At 39.7% G+C, this 19,497-nt stretch overlaps 2 protein-coding genes across 2 annotated transcripts in view; both read left to right on the plus strand.

The window, feature by feature from the left end:
* Window positions 1-6,373, plus strand: part of pard6b (par-6 partitioning defective 6 homolog beta (C. elegans)) — a 30,715-nt gene extending 24,342 nt beyond the window's left edge. The window contains exon 3 of the mRNA XM_015013023.2: window positions 2,708-6,373. Within this exon, the coding sequence (XP_014868509.1) occupies window positions 2,708-3,639 (932 nt within the window). The 3' untranslated portion in view covers window positions 3,640-6,373. The remainder of the gene's footprint in view (window positions 1-2,707) is intronic.
* Window positions 6,374-10,304: 3,931 nt separating this feature from the next.
* The window catches only part of arfgef2 (ARF guanine nucleotide exchange factor 2), a 29,348-nt gene continuing 20,155 nt past the window's right edge, over window positions 10,305-19,497 (plus strand). The window contains exons 1-5 of the mRNA XM_015013019.2: window positions 10,305-10,668; window positions 15,760-15,790; window positions 16,050-16,173; window positions 17,585-17,731; window positions 18,743-18,922. Of these exons, the coding sequence (XP_014868505.2) occupies window positions 10,494-10,668; window positions 15,760-15,790; window positions 16,050-16,173; window positions 17,585-17,731; window positions 18,743-18,922 (657 nt within the window). The 5' untranslated portion in view covers window positions 10,305-10,493. The remainder of the gene's footprint in view (window positions 10,669-15,759; window positions 15,791-16,049; window positions 16,174-17,584; window positions 17,732-18,742; window positions 18,923-19,497) is intronic.

A 19,497-nucleotide genomic window follows, 5' to 3' on the forward strand; every position in this document is an offset into this window, starting at 1 on the left:
CGTTTGCTGAATGATTTTCATCAGTTAGAATACAACCCCTGGCAAAAAGTATGGAATCACCAGTCTTGGATGAGCACTCATTCAGACATTTCATGCTGTAAAACAAACTCAGATCAAAAACATGATACAATATTAAGGTCGTTCCAAAGTGCAACTTGTTGGCTTTCAGGAACACTCAAAGAAATGAAGAGAAAATATTGTGGAAGTCAGTGAATGATACTTTTATTGACCAAACACAGGGAAATAAATATGGAATCACTCAATTCTGAGGAAAAAAGTATGGAATCATGAAAAACGCATAAACAAAAGACCATTCAAAATACATCACTAGTATTTAGTTGCACCACCTTTGGATTTTATAACAGCTTTCAGTCTTTGAGGCATGGACTTGATGAGTGACAAACAGTATTCTGCATCAATTTGGTGCCAACTCTCTTTGATAGCAGTTGCCAGATCAGCTTTGCTGGTTGGACCCTTCTTGTGGACCATTTTTTTCAATCTCCACCACAGGTTTTCAATTGGGTTGAGATCTGGACTATTTGCAGGCCATGACATCGACTGAATGTGTCTTTCTTCAAGGAATGCCTTCACTGTTTTTGCCCGATGGCACGATGCATTGTCATCTTGGAAAATTATTTCATCATCACCAAACATCTGTTCAATTGAAGGGATGAGAAAACTGTCCAAAATGTCAATGTAAACTTGTGCATTGATAGAAGAATTAACCACAGTCATCTCCCCAGTGCCTTTGCCTGACATGCAGCCCCATATCATCAAGGACTGTGGAAATTTGGTTGTTTTCTTCAGGCAGGCCTCTTCATAAATCTCACTGGAACGGCACCAAACAAAAGTTCCAGCATCATCACCTTGTCCAATGCAGATTCTTGACTCATCACTGAAGACAACTTTCATCCAGTCATCCACAGTCCATGATTGCCTCTCCTTAGCCCATTGGAGTCTCGTTCTTTTATGTTTAGGTGTCAATGCTGGTTTTCGTTTAGCTTTCCTGTATTGAAATCCCATCTCCTTTAGGCGATTTCTTACGGTTCGGTCACATACATTGACTCCAACTTCCTCCCATTTATGCTTCATCTGTTTAGTTGTACTTTTTCGGTTTTCAAGACAAATGGCCTTAAGTTGTTTGTCTTGACGCTTTGATGTCTTTCTTGGTCTACCAGTACGCTTGGCTTTAACAACCATTCCATGCTGTTTGTATTTGGTCCATATCTTGGATACAGCTGACTGTGAACAGCCCACATCTTTAGCAACCATGCGTGACGGGTTACCTTCTTCAAGAAGTTTCACAATCCTCTCTTTTGTTTCAAGGGACATTTCTCTTGTTGGAGCCATGGTTCTCACCACTCCACTTCGTCCAGCAGCCCTCCAAGGTGTCATGACTGCAGGTGTTTTGAACTGCACACTAACGGGCACATCTAATCTGGGGCAGGTGTCCATTTAGGGAAAGGAAATAGACTGGGTGTGTCCTTTTTTTTCTACCTCCAATTTGAGTGATTCCACACTTTTTTCCTCAGAATTGAGTGATTCCATATTTATTTCCCTGTGCTTGGTCAATAAAAGTATCATTCACTGACTTCCACAATATTTTCTCTTCATTTCTTTGAGTGTTCCTGAAAGCCAACAAGTTGCACTTTGGAACGACCTTAATATTGTATCATGTTTTTGATCTGAGTTTGTTTTACAGCATGAAATGTCTGAATGAGTGCTCATCCAAGACTGGTGATTCCATACTTTTTGCCAGGGGTTGTAGAAATTTCATGTGAACATTCTGCCAAGCCAACCATATGCCTGGTAAATGAATAATGCAGAATATCAGCTCACCACATGCACCTGCAGGGTTCGATGCAGCATAAGGAGGGGACATTTTTGGCTTCAGCAAGATGGAAAAACCTGATTTTCAAAAGTCGACTTGCCAAGCTACTTGTTGGCTGTGGTGGATTTTTTTCATCAGTGCGACCAAAAGGGAGCAGTCAGAATCCTTCTTCCAGCAATGCCTCAGGCTGAGAGCAAAAAAAATTAAAAAAAAATAAAATAAAATTGGTCTCAAATTACATGATGAAACAGAGTTTCAGGCGTAGAAACTGTTTCATGTGTGGCAGCCTTAAAGGGATAGTATTATGTAAAATCAACTTTAAGTTTGTGTTGCTTTGACTCTTTCATGCATGTTTTAGAAATCCTTAAATCTACCATGGCAACCATTTAACCCTGCCTCTACACCTCACCCACTAAACTCCTTCAAACTAGCCAGCAGCAATTAGCAAACACCTGGTGGTGCTGCGCATCTGCTGAACTCATTACTGAAGCTACTTTCAGAACAACGCTGGTAAAACATTGTTAAAGGGTTAATAGGAGTGCTGTTGTGATGACTTCTTGAAGGCAGAGTTTCAGAAAGAGCAGGAGCGTCTTAAAGAGACATAGGGCCACTTACAAGTTGCAAAATTAGAGAGTGAAATTTTATAGTCATTTATTGATATATATATGGCATTTTTATAACAACTAAAGTTAACTGAAGTAACAGGAACTGTATTAATGATTGTGCTACAAAACAACACTTGATTATTGGGAAATGCATACATAAAAAGAAGTTACTTCTGTTTAAATCACTTTTCATTTTTTATTTGTCCTCCATCTTCCCCTTCTCTACTTCGCCTTTTTTTTTTTTTAACTTCCTCTCTCTTGTGTTTTGCAGAGGAAGCTGATTACACAACATTTGGTACAGACTCACTGACCAGGAAGAAGAATACGGTGCTCTCTGCGGTTCTTCTGCGGCCTGACCCCAACAAGAAAAAGCCTCCAGTGATCATAAGCCTCCCGAAAGACTTCCGCCCTGTGTCGTCCATCATCGACGTGGACATCCTCCCGGAGACGCACAGGCGTGTCCGTCTGTACAAGCATGGTCAGGAGAAGCCCTTGGGTTTCTATATCCGCGACGGCTCAAGCGTGCGAGTGACTCCACAGGGCCTGGAGAAGGTCCCAGGGATCTTCATCTCTCGCCTGGTGCCCGGCGGCCTGGCTGAAAGCACAGGCCTGCTGGCTGTCAACGACGAGGTTCTGGAGGTGAATGGCATCGAGGTGGTGGGCAAGTCTCTGGACCAGGTGACGGACATGATGATTGCCAACAGCCACAACCTCATCATCACCGTGAAGCCTGCCAATCAGCGGAACAATGTCGTTCGCGGCGGTGGAGTAGGTGGAGGTGCTGCCTCTGGTAGTTCGTCGGACAACGGTGCCAGTTACCATGGCTATTTACCCCATGGTGCAGCTGCCATCGCCGGGCCGACACACATCATCCAGAACTTCTCCGTTGGGGAGCTGGAGAGCGACGAAGACGACGAGGACGTGGTGATCGAAATGGGGGGCGAGGCGGAGACCATTCGGCGCACTCCGTCGAACTACAGCATGCCGTCTCTGCCTCGCTATGAACCGCACCTCAACCTTCGCACCGCCACTGCCGCCAATTCCGGCTCTGCCTTCTCCATAAATGCCAACGGGAACCTGCGTGGCAGCGGCGGCAGCAGCGGATCTCTGACCAACACCAATGCCAGTTCCACCACGCCGTCCCCCGACAGAGCGAAGGAGAGGCGGAACCTGGAGGAGGAGGGCACAGTCATCACACTGTAGACTGGGTTTCAACACACTGATCACTGCAGCAGCATCTCAATCGCATTCAGTGGCCTCATCTGAGGAGCACAGTTATATGGGTATGTGTTGAACGTCAAACACCGCACCATATGCTGCTCCCTACATGCCAATCATCACGCTGGAGTGCCATAGTGGTGATCAGAAGGAACACAGAGCCACTGCTGCTCTCCAGTTCATCTCAGAACCAGTGCAGTTTGTGGGTTTTAGCTTTTTAACTGGTAAACTCAACACCCTCATTTGGTCTTCAAATATTTTCATTGAACAAGTTGGCTCCATGGCATTACAAACAATCTTTGCTAAGGATTCACCAATTCCAATTTTGGTTGATACCATTTTTTTTTCTTTATGGTCTGAGAAGTTGCTAATTAAGACCGGTGATGGATAAGATTGGTGAATAAGATCAGTGTCTTATGCAAATATCTGCTGATTGCTGATCTCCCAAAATTAAGGAAATCAGGGCCGATTTATCAGTGCACCCCTACTCTCTAGCTCAGTTATTAGTTGACAATCCCCTCCAATCACCTGCTTTTCTTCTTTTTACATTTACTTCATTCAAATGGTAAACACTACTTTCCAGCAACCTAGCAAGTCTTTGTTTTGATGGTTTTTAACCACTGTTATTACCCTTCTTCCTTTTTGTACCTCATTGTAAGGGTGACCGACTGCAAAAAGAAGGTTATCATTATTATCACATGGCCTCAGAGAAAACATTTTACTCTGAAACCTGCTTTATTTTCATTGCTATTCATGGAGATTATTTTTTTCTTAGAAGACTAATTTTTGGGGGTTGATTAACTCCAGAATAAGATATCTGTGAATGAATCATGCTATCTGTCCTTCATATTGCACTCCTACTTCTCATGATTGTTTCCCCTGCCATTTGGTCGACTTGCGAAATAATGTGAATGTGATTTTCATGGTTCTTTCTGGATCAATATATTTAAGATTATTCAGCCATTATCTAAATCATGCCATGACTTCATAAAGATATAGATAGACTTTTTAGCGCCATTGGTGAAGATGTTTGAACAGCCCAAAAAAAAATCCCAATAAATAAAATTCTAATCTGGAGTGCATGTTAGCATGAACTCTGCACAAACTCCAGGACTCAAAGTGTAAACCACAAAAATGTATATGTGATAAGGATTCAAAACATGCCCAAATGCTTTCAGAAATGGAATTTAGATTAGTGGGGGTTTTTTAAACACAATTTTACAAACAGGATTTTCTCTAACTCGTCTGCCATTTGCCATCATTCCCATCAAATCCCCCATTTCCATTCAGCTGTAATACATTGACAAGCGTGCTGACGGTCCAAAAATAGCGTTGCTGTAACCATGTTGGTAAACACAACCTCTGAGGTGAGTTAGATGACGTGTCTGTGTCCCTGCTGAGGTTGAGTCACTGCTGAACACACAGCTGCAGGTACAGCTGACACAAACTCTCTCTCTTTGTTAAAGGTGAGGCCGTGCCGTATTATGAACCACATGATAATAATCTGTCTAAGAACCACCAAAGGAGCCATTTTTGCCCTGTCTGTGTTCTGCACTTTCTTGAATTCTCTTCAATTTAACCTCCAGTGACTTATTTTTTTTTTAAGTCTATATCATCTCTGAAGTAAATGACTAAAATGAAAGCATTATGGTGATGTAAAAGTAGATCCACAGAGGATCTACTGTGGGTTTATGCCTCACTGAAACTGAAATGATGCATACTCAGCAAAACAAAGTGAAATTTTTGCTCAGATTCTGGAATAATTATGATAAATATATAGATTTTTGAAGGGTGCACACGTTGTAATGATGTCATATAGAACAATCTGATACAGTACAGTAATATTATTAGCAATACCAGTTCACATACTTCACTCTTCAGTTTGACTCATAAACTTCAGTAAAAACACAAGGAAGCACAAAATAATGAACGAACAATCACTAAAAACTTAAATGTCATCTGGGGAAAAAATGACCCCCTCTGGTGGTTCCAGGTGGTACTGAAATGTTGGTGGGTTTTATCCTTTGGTCTAATATTTTAAATGTTTTTAGAATAATATCTTGAAATAATTGAATTGAAACCCTTTCAATTCCAGACATAACCATAAATAGTACGTCCATTTCTGTTGCAAACTCCCTCTGTAAAGTGAGAGCACGTAGACTGGATTTTCAAGCATCTATTCTCCTTATTGAAGTGCTAAGTCTTACTTTAGCATTTATTTTACTGTTGCACATAAAACCAGGGTCCACACTGTCACTTTTAACAAATTATGCAAGTGAAAGTATATTCATTTAAATTGAGGCAATGCTCATGTTCATAATTTGTAGCTGTGTTTACGATCTGAGGCTTTTAGATTGTGAAATTCCATGACTGATTAAAAGATGTTTTTATAACAGCACAGGGTACTTACTACGTTTGATGTTTTTGGCCTTGTGTGTGGTCCACAAAATGCAGCATTCCCAGCACTAAGCATACAACCCCTGGCAAAAAGTATGGAATCACCAGTGTTGGATGAGCAGTCATTCAGACATTTCATGCTGTAAAACAAACTCGGATCAAAAACATGATACAATATTAAGGTCATTCCAAAGTGCAACTTGTTGGCTTTCAGGAACACTCAAAGAAATGAAGAGAAAACATTGTGGAAGTCAGTGAATGATACTTTTATTGACCAAACACAGGGAAATAAATATGGAATCACTCAATTCTGAGGAAAAAAGTATGGAATCACTCAAATTGGAGGTAGAAAAAAGGACACACCCAGTCTATTTCCTTTCCCTAAATGGACACCTGCCCCAGATTAGATGTGCCCGTTAGTGTGCAGTTCAAAACACCTGCAGTCATGACACCTTGGAGGGCTGCTGGACGAAGTGGAGTGGCGAGAACCATGACTCCAACAAGAGAAATGTCCCTTGAAACAAAAGAGAGGATTGTGAAACTTCTTGAAGAAGGTAACCCTTCACGCATGGTTGCTAAAGATGTGGGCTGTTCACAGTCAGCTGTATCCAAGATATGGTCCAAACACAAACAGCATGGAATGGTTGTTAAAGCCAAGCGTACTGGTAGACCAAGAAAGACATTAAAGCGTCAAGACAAACAACTAAAGGTCATTTGTCTTGAAAACCAAAAAAGTACAACTAAACAGATGAAGCATAAATGGGAGGAAGCTGGAGTCAATGTATGTGACCGAACCGTAAGAAATCGCCTAAAGGAGGTGGGATTTCAATACAGGAAAGCTAAATGAAAACCAGCATTGACACCTAACCATAAAAGAACAAGATTCCGATGGGCTAAGGAGAGGCAATCATGGACTGTGGATGACTGGATGAAAGTTGTCTTCAGTGATGAGTCAAGAATCTGCATTGGACAAGGTGATGATGCTGGAACTTTTGTTTGGTGCCGTTCCAGTGAGATTTATGAAGAGGCCTGCCTGAAGAAAACAACCAAATTTCCACAGTCCTTGATGATATGGGGCTGCATGTCAGGCAAAGGCACTGGGGAGATGACTGTGGTTAATTCTTCTATCAATGCACAAGTTTACATTGACATTTTGGACAGTTTTCTCATCCCTTCAATTGAACAGATGTTTGGAGATGATGAAATAATTTTCCAAGATGACAATGCATCGTGCCATAGGGCAAAAACAGTGAAGGCATTCCTTGAAGAAAGACACATTCAGTCGATGTCATGGCCTGCAAATAGTCCAGATCTCAACCCAATAGAAAACCTGTGGTGGAGATTGAAAAAAATGTTCCACAAGAAGGCTCCAACCTGCAAAGCTGATCTGGCAACTGCTATCAAAGAGAGTAGGCACCAAATACTGTTTGTCCCTCATCAAGTCCATGCCTCAGAGACTAAAAGCTGTTATAAAAGCCAAAGATGGTGCAACTAAATACTAGTGATGTATTTTGAATGGTCTTTTGTTTATGTGTTTTTCATGATTCCATACTTTTTTCCTCAGAATTGAGTGATTCCATATTTATTTCCCTGTGTTTGGTCAATAAAAGTATCATTCACTGACTTCCACAATGTTTTCTCTTCATTTCTTTGAGTGTTCCTGAAAGCCAACAAGTTGCACTTTGGAACGACCTTAATATTGTGTCATGTTTTTGATCCGAGTTTGTTTTACAGCATGAAATGTCTGAATGACTGCTCATCCAACACTGGTGATTCCATACTTTTTGCCAGGGGTTGTAGCAATGAACCATACTCTAAATGGAAATCTATAATTATTACTTTATTAGCTTTATCTCTGAACTACAGCACAGGACACTGGAATTGTAACTACATCAACATTTTTTTATTTATTCTGTAATCTTCTTCATATTTTCTTTCTTTGTACACATTATGCTATTATATTTTTATAACAGATATGTTTGGTTTTTTTTGTTGTGTATTCATGATCATTTGATTTTTTGTTTTTGGTCATAAATCTCCAGGTACAGTAGAGATTTCTTTAGAAATAATTTCTATAGATTTTACCGCTCTGTTTAAAGCTTCAGGAGAATCTCTGCTAAATAAATTAAACACTATTTCTATTTTCTTTTCTCATACTGTGAATTATTATTTTTGGTGACAGCGAGACAGTTGTATTAACAACCACATAGGCAGATGTTTGGTGTCGACTGTTTTTAAGTGATCAGGTAATATTTTTTTTTTCTAGCCAGATAAATCCTGTGATGTAGATTTGTAATGAAGAATGTCAGTATTTTCATATCAATGCTTATATGTATGGTGGACATTTTTATCATCTGAAGGATATTGTTATAAGGTTGAACTGGAGATATAAGAAAAAGTAGATGCACACCTGTAACTGCTGACTGGCGGAGCTGGATACAATAAACTAATATGTAGCAATACTTGCCGTTTTTGTCTTTAATATGTGGACAAATTGCATACAGAGCCTTGCAAAAGTACTGTCCCTTGAAATTAGTCATTATATAATTTCTTTTATTTTTCTTTTAAGCTGTGGGCATGCTGTTCAGGGTGTACCCTGCATCTTGCCCGTTTACCGCTGGCGATGGGCACCAGCTCCCATCGCTGCCCCACTAGGGATAAGCGTGTATGATGATGGATGAGTGGATTTTCAACTGTTTTAGAAATGCTTTATTTCTTTTTTTGGCCTACAAGTAATTCTGACTGATGAACAATGTAGATTAATTAAGATTAATAGCAATAGTAGTGTTTATTAACAATAAATACTTTTACCATTTTTCTCCTGTAACAAAGCAAAGCGCCTTCCAATTTTCCAGGAAATGGTGCAACAAAACATGGACATTTTTGTGCACGTAATAAAAGCCAAAGAAAACCATTCTCAAATTGTTTTTCTCAGAATTGCACTCATATCTATGACCAGCTGGATACTTTTTCTATTCACCATTAACAACCATTTTATTTGCTTTTATAAATCCACAAATCCAGGATGCTCAGCAAGATTACAACCGCTGAATAAACATCGTTCAGAAAGAGGAATTATTAAAACCTTCCCTGTGTTTTATCGCCATCTGGTGGACAGTTTGTAAAACTCAACCTGCGAAACTTGAGCGGTTCAGCGGTGCGTAAACAATAGTGGAAGCTTAAGTGACACGTTTAGCCAGTTTTCAAACTCATAACGTAAAGAAAAAAGTTGTTTTTTTACTCGCTACGCTTCAAAATATAATTATAGTTAATAGTCCACACAGAATTCTTCACAAAGGTTTGAATGAAAATGTGTCGGAGGAGCAGTTATTACTTGAGAAAGCAAGGCCTCCGACACTAGCGTGGAGAAATCTAGTCTTTTACCTTTAATTGAATTGTGAGCAGAATCATAATAATGGAAATTAATATTACCTTTTAAGTGTAACATTTGTTTTTCCTGTAAAGTATTTAAACATGTTTTTTAATGAGTAGAATAAAAACGAAATCATAGACTAAAAATATTGTCAGAATGACAATATTTCTGACAAGAACAATATAATAAAATGACAATATAATACAAGAACCAAGCAAGAGATTATTATTCAGATAAACTATTAGAACCATAGGAAATTGTGTTTAGTTGACACGTGAGCGCCCCTTAGAGGTCTAAAATATTCAACATCTGTCCCTTAATGAATTGAGTATCAACTGACTGACACAATGTTAGTAAATGGGCTTGCAATAGTTTCGCCGTATTTTACTTCAAAGGACTGATTGAAAAAGTTCTAAAAAGTGGTACTTTAAAAGTTCGATCATGTTAAGTACCCTTTTTGTTTAAACAAACTACTGGACAATAAGACTATTTTTGTCCATCTTGGACTGTTCTGTTGTCAGACCATGACAGGTCAGTGAGACAGTCATGGAAATTCCGGATGTTTTCCTGGATTCGGATCATGTTCAGCGCAAGCAAGCGAGTCCCAAGTTCCTAAAGTTCATTACTTAGCTCCAGTTCTTTCAATTAATAGCTAAGCCAAGTTCTTATATTTAATGAGTTTGTTTGTATACAACCATGCAAAGAATAATTATAGTAATGTATAAACTTTTTATTTTCTAGCCTAATGTTTAAAAGAAAAGTAATAAAATAAACATTTTGCCAGAATGACGTCCGCTGGCACAAACAGGACATAGTTGTTACTGTTTAGGGTAAACTAGAAGAACCCAAGGTACCGGCTCGGTTTCGAGCGACACACACTAGTAGCTGAGCATCACCATCACATGACGTGACGTGTAGCCAGCATGGCGGCGCTGGAGCTGAGATAGAACCCCTACTGGACAGACACCGATAGCCTGGCTTTTGCTAGCTTCCCTCGTTACCTGCTTTCTTCGCGGGGGCCAGGCCGAACATGACGGCCTGAGGAGAGGAACGGTTACTCGACCGAGAGATGCAGGAGCAGCGACAGCGGCCGCCACGGGAGCAGCAACGGCAGCACTCGCAGTCGGAAAACAGTAAAACCAAGAGCATGTTTCTGTCCAGGGCGCTGGAGAAAATCCTGTCGGATAAGGAATTGAAGAGGAGCCAACACAGCCAGCTGCGCAAAGCCTGTCAGGTGGCGCTCGGTAGGTGCTTTATGTTAGGTTTCTGGTTCCGACACACCGTTTTATGGGTCACATTTCATGTATTTCGTTGTGTCTAGCTTGTTGTTGGGGGTATATTGAATTAGCCATTTTCTGTTCCCACATCAAACATTGTGATTTCAAACAAATGTATTTAGGCTTAACGAGTATTTAGGCTTTAACGAGTCTTTTAAGATGTGTTTTTCCATCTGGACTTGATCATAGACACCCCCTACATCTCTCCCCCAAAAATAATTGAAAAACTCTTTAAATTTACACAAATGCAATTACGGTGTCACTCAACCAAGCTTTAATTTATTTATTAATATTAAGCACAGTTTGTAATGCATAAAAAAATACAAGGCGCATAATTTATTCAGATACCAAAAATTACGAAATAGCCCTTTAATCAACCGTCATATCGGAAGCTAACTTCAGCTTCGTGCACTTTGATGGCCTTTCCTTCACGCTCAGCTGTCAGCTAATGATTAAAGGCAGTGGTGTGTCGCTATGTGTTGCCACCACTCTCACAGTTTGATATTGGCTCTCCTCCGTGTGCTAAACTATGACTATTATCATCGGTTTGAAATATAGCTGTCGTTAGCTCGCTGTGGCTAGTTTAGCCAAACAGACCAATGGGTGCGTTGTACGTAGCACTGTCACCCAGCCAGACAGTCCAGTCCTGCTGTGCGCACACACACACACACAGGAGCTATCCAACTCCCGGATACTCTACCCGGCCTGCTTTTCCATTGAACACATTCACAGATAGTGTTACATACGTCATGCTGCTGAGCTCACGGTGTCTTTGGTGTTTATTAGCTCAAACCGCCTGTGTTTGGTCTGAAATGACCTCCCTATCAGGTCCGATGAGAGCTAGCTATGCATGTGCGTTAATGCTTTCTCCTTCAGTCTAGTATTTGTTTACACTCAGGAGTATTCATAGGATTTGATGACTTGCTTGGTCACCTGACAGACCAGTTTGAAGTGAAACATTGAAGTTATTCACCTAATTTCTCGAAGCTTTCCTGTGGACATTTTATCTATTGTAACCATTTATTTTAAGCATCATACCCAGATAGTGCTGTTTTAAAGGCTTTAAGCCTCCACAGGATCTATATGAGTGTGACATTTAACATAAATGTGTAACCCACTATCAGAAATGACACAGTGAGTTTATCATATTGTTTATTGGTTAATATGAATCAGATGGTGTGGATCTTGGAACAGCAAAAGCATGATTCCTAAGTTGTGGTTGTTGTTTTTTTCTCAATCTCCAACAGAAATAACACCTGTCTTTTTAATTTGCAGCTGTTTATATAACAAAAATGTGCTACTCAGTGGTTTATAGACATTCAATTTAGACTTTTAATTATGCATTTCTTTTTCCATGGTAGAACAGTTAAACATTAAACAAATGTACTGTATTGATTTGTAATAGCAGGGATCGAGTGCACAAGTTTCATTGTTTTGTAGATCTTCTTAAATAATACATGCAGACTCGAATATAACTGTACACTCCTAATATTTAGGCAAATGTTTCCTAGGAAGATGGACTTTGATCAAATGCTTTTTTTATCCATTAACAAGATTCTGCTGGATGTTGTACTGCTGTTAGCAGAACACTTTAATTGGTCTGTTTTTTTTATACAGGCGTTACTTTCGTGCATAATCCATGAATTTGCAACATCTCCGGGGTCAAAGATATCCCAAAAGATTACTTACTTAACTAACTTCTGTCTATTGCATAAACCAGCAGTTGAGTGTTTCTGGGATTATTTTAGAGCTATTTCAAAAATATTTTATCTCGAAGGGAAGTTAAATGTTGTAGCTCATATCATCCAAGTATCTTCGAAGAGTCCTTGTTGGCAGGAAGGATCTCAGGTAGCAGTCAGTCTTGCAATAAATCTGAAGAGGCCTCTGACTGAAGACTGTTGCTTTATGATAGTGTGACGACATGCTAACAGCTCAATCCCCAGGCAGCAGAGAGGATATTCCACAATAACACATCCTGGATGACACAATCAGCTGGCAAACATTGCTAATCCACCTCGTTTGCTTTTGCCGCTCCATTTTAAATCTTTGTGTGGCTGTAAGTTTGGAAAGATGAGGATATGAGGAACTATGTCCAAGTTTCAACCATCTAACTACTGCTTTGAGAAGAAGTTGAGTGTTTGACTTCATTACTCTATGCACTTTTTGCAATTCCCCATACAACTAGCAGACAAACAAAGCCCTCCCGCTCTCAACATACTTTGGTCATTGTGGTCAAAAAGCTCAAATGTTGTCTGACTGGAAAAGCCGTCTTTGTCTTGTCCATATGCATGAGCAGCTGCAAATTTCACTGATCATGTTCATGGGGTGACATTTGGCAGTTCCTGAACATTATAGCAAATTTTCCATCTTCTGAAAGAAGCAAAGGAATGGCCACACACGCTGCCAAATATATTCCAGTAGCTTCTTGATGGCGACAATAAGGATGTGGTCAAAGTACAACTTGACAATGGACATTTAGTCAATTATTAACAGGAGTGACTATGTGTACAAATGAGCCTGTATGTATAATTTTGACTAACCTAAGTTTAAAAACACAAACTATACTACTGCTGCTGCTGTATTTTATAATTACAATTGTGAATGTCTTCATTTGCCCGTTGTCATCTAAATTTAGCGGTGAACCCTAGCAGTTTCATTCTGGTTATAAACGTATATAAAAAAGTTCTATCTTTTGTTCAGCCTTTAGCTGTAGAGAAGTTCTTACTTATTTCATTTCCTCCATGACCTTGCAGATTTTACACACCATGTCATCTTGCATTCTGTATTTTGGTGCTAGATGGTTTTGTCTAATTTAGTCTCTGCATTCATAGATCTCAATAATAAGGCATCATAGCATAAAATAATGGTTTAGGCTTTTTAATAACATATGGCAACCACTCACTTCATTCAGTTTTATTAACAAAAAAACATAATTCTACTTTTACCTACAAGGAAAGTAAAAGGTCCTCCTATTGTACTTTAAAAAATATCTAGATGGAATTGGTATAGTTTAAATCACATTTGTGCAAATCATTTAGTGATTGATACTTTGACACCTCTGTGCTATGTTGTGCTAAAAGCTACCTCTTATTTTTTCCTGTCTTAACATGATGCCTGCATCCTTAGTCTTAAATTGATGCTTCTAGAATTAAGGCCTTAAAAAGTCTTAATTACACAACCGTAAGTAAGTTTGGCCTAAAATGTCTTGAATTTGTAAAGAATAATAAGGGGGGGAAAAAAAGATAAGTTGGCCTTAAATACACTACATTGCCAAAAGTATTCGCTCACCTCACATATGAGCTTTATAACTATAGCTTTTTATAAGTGATAGGACTCTGCGCAGGCCCAAGTCCTGACCTCAAGTCAAGTTCATCCACACCAGACTCTGCCGTCCATGTCTTTATGGACCTTGCTCATGTTGGAAGAGGAAGGGATCAGCTCCAAACTGTTCCCACAAAGTTGGAAGCATGGAATCGTCCACAATGTCTCTGAATGCTAAAGCACTGAGTTCTTTTTGCTGGAACTAAGGGGGCAAGCCCAGCTCCTGAAAAACAACCCCATACCATGATCCCCCCTCCACCAAACTTTGCACTTGGTATATTGCAATCAAACAAATATCGTTCTCCTTGCAACCGCCAAACCAAGACTCATCCATCAAATTGCCAGATGGAGAAGCATGATTCGTCACTCCAGAGAAGAGTGACAAATCACTCTTCTTCTCTCCACTGAGGCGCCTTCAGTGGAGAGAATGCGCCTCTACTGCTCTAGAGTCCAGTGACGGCGTGCTTTACATCACTGTATCAGACGCTTTGCATTGCACTTTGTGATGTATGGTTTGGACCCAGCTGCTTGACCATGGAAACCCATTCCATGAAGCTCTCTGTGCACTGTTCTTAAGCTAATCTGCAGGCCACATGAAGCTTGGACGTCTGTAGTGATTGACTTTGCAGAAAGTTGGTGACCTCTTCGCACTATGCGCTTCAGCATCCGCTGTCCCCACTCCGTCAGGTTACATGGCCTACCGCTTCGGGGCTGAGTTACTGTTGTTCCCAAACACTTCCATTTTCGTATAATACAGTTGACTGTGGAATATTTAGGAGTGAGGAAATTTCACGACTGGATTTGTTGCACAAGTGGCATCCTGTCACAGTTCCATGCTGGAATTCACTGCAGTCTCACTGGAATGAAATTCTTTCACAAATGTTTGTAAAAACAGTCTGCATGCCTAAGTGCTTGATTTTATACACCTCTGGCGTTGGAAGTGATTGGAACTCCCGATTCCAGTAATTTGGAATACTTGCACGATACTTTTGGCAGTATAGCGTATGTTAATCCTAGGTTTTAAATATTGTCATGACAGGACTATTTAATCTAGCACATGTAGACTTTACCTGAAGGGCAGGTCTGTCAGTCAGCCCTCTCTCTCAGCAGAGCAAGACAGGACAGTGGCTGGTGTTTAGACATTCATTGAAGCAGATAAGATCAGTAGATAAGATTACCTACACATGAGACATCGGTCTTGCGTATAAGTAATGGCCAATCGCTGATCACTCAAAATTAAGGAAATTGAGGACAATTTATTGGTGCAGATCGACTTTTAAATTTTATGTTTAGAACCTGGACTAATTAAAACTTTACGTATAGCGCATACTTTCCTATGATCTCTAGTAATGAAATCATAATGTAACTATAATTGGGACATTTTCTGTGTATGTTGCAAATACTGAGTTCCTCTGAGGGAATTAGAGTTAAGTCAGCTGTCTTCCTTATCGGATTCTAATACATTTGATTTGACACGTTACTGTGAAGCCCTATCTGAAGCTATTAGTCAGAATAGTTAGAGTAGCAGGGGAAATGACATGAGGGATGAAAGTTCAGTAAAATATTGAGTATTGTAAAATGCTGCATATTGAAACCAGACCCAGTCTCAGGTTAAACCCTGCTCTGTAACAGGATTGTGTGCCAGGTTAAAATATGTCTGCCAAAGAAATGTTCTGTTCACTCTTTAGCCCTTGGATACATGTTCTTATTTGACCTCTCTTGTCTCCCCTGTCTTAGATGAAATCAAGGAAGAACTGGAAAAGCAAAAGTAAGTATTCCTACTTGCATGCGGAGGAGCCAAGGACTATTATAATCCAGTTTGAATCAGTAGCGGCTGCAGCTCTTCAGGCGGCCCTCAGGCCCTTGTGTTTATAAGGTTTAAAGCTTAAATCCCGATTATCTGGAATTCTGCAGTGTCAGAGCAACAGTGAATCATATTATCTGACACTTTATTTGTTTTAAAAATGTTAAAATGCAGAATGTGGTTCTTTGTTTTGTTTTTGTTTTTTAAGCTGTCTGTCTTCCAGGGATGGCACGGTGGTCCCACCCAAAGCAAACTACATCGAAGCTGATAAATATGTGCTGCCCTTCGAGCTGGCCTGCCAGTCGAAGTCCCCCCGGATAGTTAGCACCTCTTTGGACTGTTTGCAGGTTTGTTTTTACTACCACACACATATACACCTGTTTGGCCATTAAAATCCAAGCTCTTTTAGTCTCCTCTCCACAGCTGGTGTTTTTCAGTTACCTGTCCGTATGTTGCAGGGTGGTGTGTTGGTGAAATCTTGCTCCACCTGTTACACATGCTTGGTGTGCACTTAAAACAAAGACTCCACATTTTTTCCTAGGCTCTGAATCTCGTCTGATCTCATGACTTCATTCAATAATGATCCTGTTAGGCACAGTTGCTTGTTCTATCATCCAGTTTGTACTTCTTTTGAGTTAGTGTTGTGGTAAAAGGATGAGGAATGCATTTATATTTGGTAATATTTTAAATATAAAAACTTCAATGTTTTCGTTGCAGTTTCTGCTATGTGGTTGATGTGAAAATCCTTCTTTTACAATGTTGTAATACATTGATGCTCCCACAAGATGACAGTAGCTTCTTTCACAAAACATGTGCTTTTTGAATGGGCCAATACAGTGAGGGGGTGGAGTCATCCTGCTTCATTACACCCCTAACACACAGAACGAAGTAGTCACAGGCGACTTCACTGGTGAAATAGGTGATGCATTGATAAAAATGATTTCAAGTTCAAGTCTTTTCCTCAGTCGACAACCAAACCAATACAGAGTTCCTCCACTGTTATTATTTGCTTTTGCTGGGTTTTGATAGGGATACACTGATCCACTTTTTTCACTTCTGATACCAATATCTGAGGTTTACTATCGGCCGATACTGCTAAACTGACTTAAAGCGTTTTATTTTTTCATAAACACAGACATAAATGTACTGAATTACTAATTTATTTGGTAACTCTGCACCAGTACAGCACACTTAAATACACCAATAGCTTCTCAAGCTCGGTCAAACATGTAAAAACAACACAACTTTAACTTGCTCAGTCAGTGCAATTAGGAGTAGAACAGCCAATGTAAAAATAAATAATAAAGAAACTGACACAAATAGGTTGACTACATTGGTCAAACGTATACAAATAAACTTCAGTAAACCTTATTTCAAATAGATCAGAAAGTGCAATTAGAAATTCAAAATATGATGTAAAATAACTAATAAATCATGATGTTGCTCAGACCACCAAGCAAATATCCGAGCTAGAATTTTATTTATTTATTTTTTTAATATTGGGACCGATACCAATATTGACATCTGATCTCTGCATCTCTAATCTGATCATGTCTGCATGGTTGAGGAGGGATTAGCTCATAACCTCTTCAGGATGGCTTTAGTTTAAAATGGTTTAGGGTTGCTGCCAGGTGGCCTCATTTAATGTTATCATCTAACCATCTAACCTCATTTAACCTTGTATTTGATGTATTGTTATACATTGAACATAAACCTCCTGAAGTATCACCGGCTCAGATGCTTCTGTCTCCCCTGTAGAAACTGATTGCATACGGTCACATCACCGGGAACGCCCCAGACAACAAAGCGCCGGGCAAGAGGCTGATCGACCGCCTGGTGGAAACCATCTGCAACTGCTTCCAGGGCCCACAGACTGATGAGGGAGTCCAGCTACAGATCATCAAGGTACGCTCCCAACATATTGCATAATGGCTGAAGTGCCAAAAGTGATTTTTTTATTTTTATTTTTTCTCTTAATGCATAAAACATCTTTTGGACAGAAAGATGTGGTGATATTTTTTCACTGAAATGTTTTTGACCTTGGGCTGTTATTTTAGGAAGGTGATGATATGCTAGCTGTTGTGCTCATTGTTTATCTTTTTTTAAAGTCGAGATATAGAGATGTGTTCACTTCACGTTGGCACAGAAAGTAACCCTCATGTGGTATGTTCTGCGTGGAAACATTTTAGAAGAGTTTTTTTTTTTTTTTATATTGGCTGGTAAAACTGTTTCAGTAAATCACATGATAAATTAAAACAAGCTCAATGATTTCCTTTTGCATGACTTTAGTTTTTTTCTTCTTGCTGTCTTTTCACTAAAGACTGCATGCATTGGACTCAACTAGCTCCTTCTTTGAAGAGCACTTTTGTTTACAAAGACTTCGATTTCCACTTTGTTTTTTATTGGAGTGTTTTTTTTTTATCTAGGACAATTTAACATTCACAAAATGAATTGTGACAGTCCTATTGGTCAGGTGATTCAAACTCCTTGACTAAAGCCATCTTAGTCTGATTGTAGTGCTGCTGATCCATATTTAGCAGCATGATTTAGCTTTGAAGATGTAACATGTATCTTATCATTCTTTTACTTCTGCAGGATCCTTAAACAGATCCTGATTAGAACGGGATTGTGTCAGTCATGCAGTAAACCCAGACTTAGAACTGTTGACACAAGATTTATAGACTCATAATCAGTATGTTTTTAAGCTGAAGTGTTGCTGCAGTCTTTCTGTTTTATACAAAGAGTAAAAAAAAACTTGTTTTGTTTCTGCTTTAAGAGTTGAACACTGTAGCAACCAGTCTGAAACTCTAGCAGAGGCTCTAATAAGTCACAGATAAAGGGAAGCGCAGTGGTGACTCAGCAGGTGCAGAGGCATCCTGTGTGATGAAGTTCTCACTTCCTGTTGTGTTCATCCAGGCCCTACTGACAGCAGTGACTTCCCCGCACATAGAGATCCATGAGGGCACGGTGCTGCTGACCGTCAGGACCTGCTACAACATTTACCTGGCCAGCCGCAACCTCATCAACCAGACCACAGCCAAGGCCACTCTCACTCAGATGCTCAACGTCATCTTCACACGCATGGAGAACCAGGCCGTTAGTACAACATGTTACTCCTCCCCGAGGTCCTACTGCCAAATACACCACTTCCGGTCAGAACCAACCAATCAGAGCCAGGAGGGTCTTAGCACTGTCAGTCATGCGCATGTTAATTATAGCGCTAATTGCAGGGTCTGTAGCTAATCTAATTACAGATTCAACACAACAAAGTAAGCAACATTTTCAAATCACAAACAAATGAATAGATAAATATCATATGAGCTCCACAACAGAGATATTAATGGTTTATGATATTTTACTTAAGTTCTGAAGCCATCAGATGCTGCAAAGTTCAGCTTCCAGTGTTTCAGAAACACCTGATCATTTATGGAACTTCTTTGGAAAAGTAGGCTGTGTACGTTTTCACTTGTGTGTCAGAGTTACAGGCGTACCAGAAATATGTGAGTACACAGGTTCCCGCCACATTAAAAACAAAAAACCTGCAAGTAATTGTATTAAAATTTTTTAGGTGTTAAAATCCATCTACTTAATTAATTGAAATTAATATGCTGAAGTCCCTGAATTAAATTTAATGCAGAAGTGTAACCTAAACACTTCAAAACAACAACAAA

Source organism: Poecilia mexicana, unplaced genomic scaffold (assembly GCF_051168715.1).
Source record: "Poecilia mexicana isolate PSO_F unplaced genomic scaffold, ASM5116871v1 scaffold_7, whole genome shotgun sequence".
Lineage (NCBI taxonomy): Eukaryota > Metazoa > Chordata > Actinopteri > Cyprinodontiformes > Poeciliidae > Poecilia > Poecilia mexicana.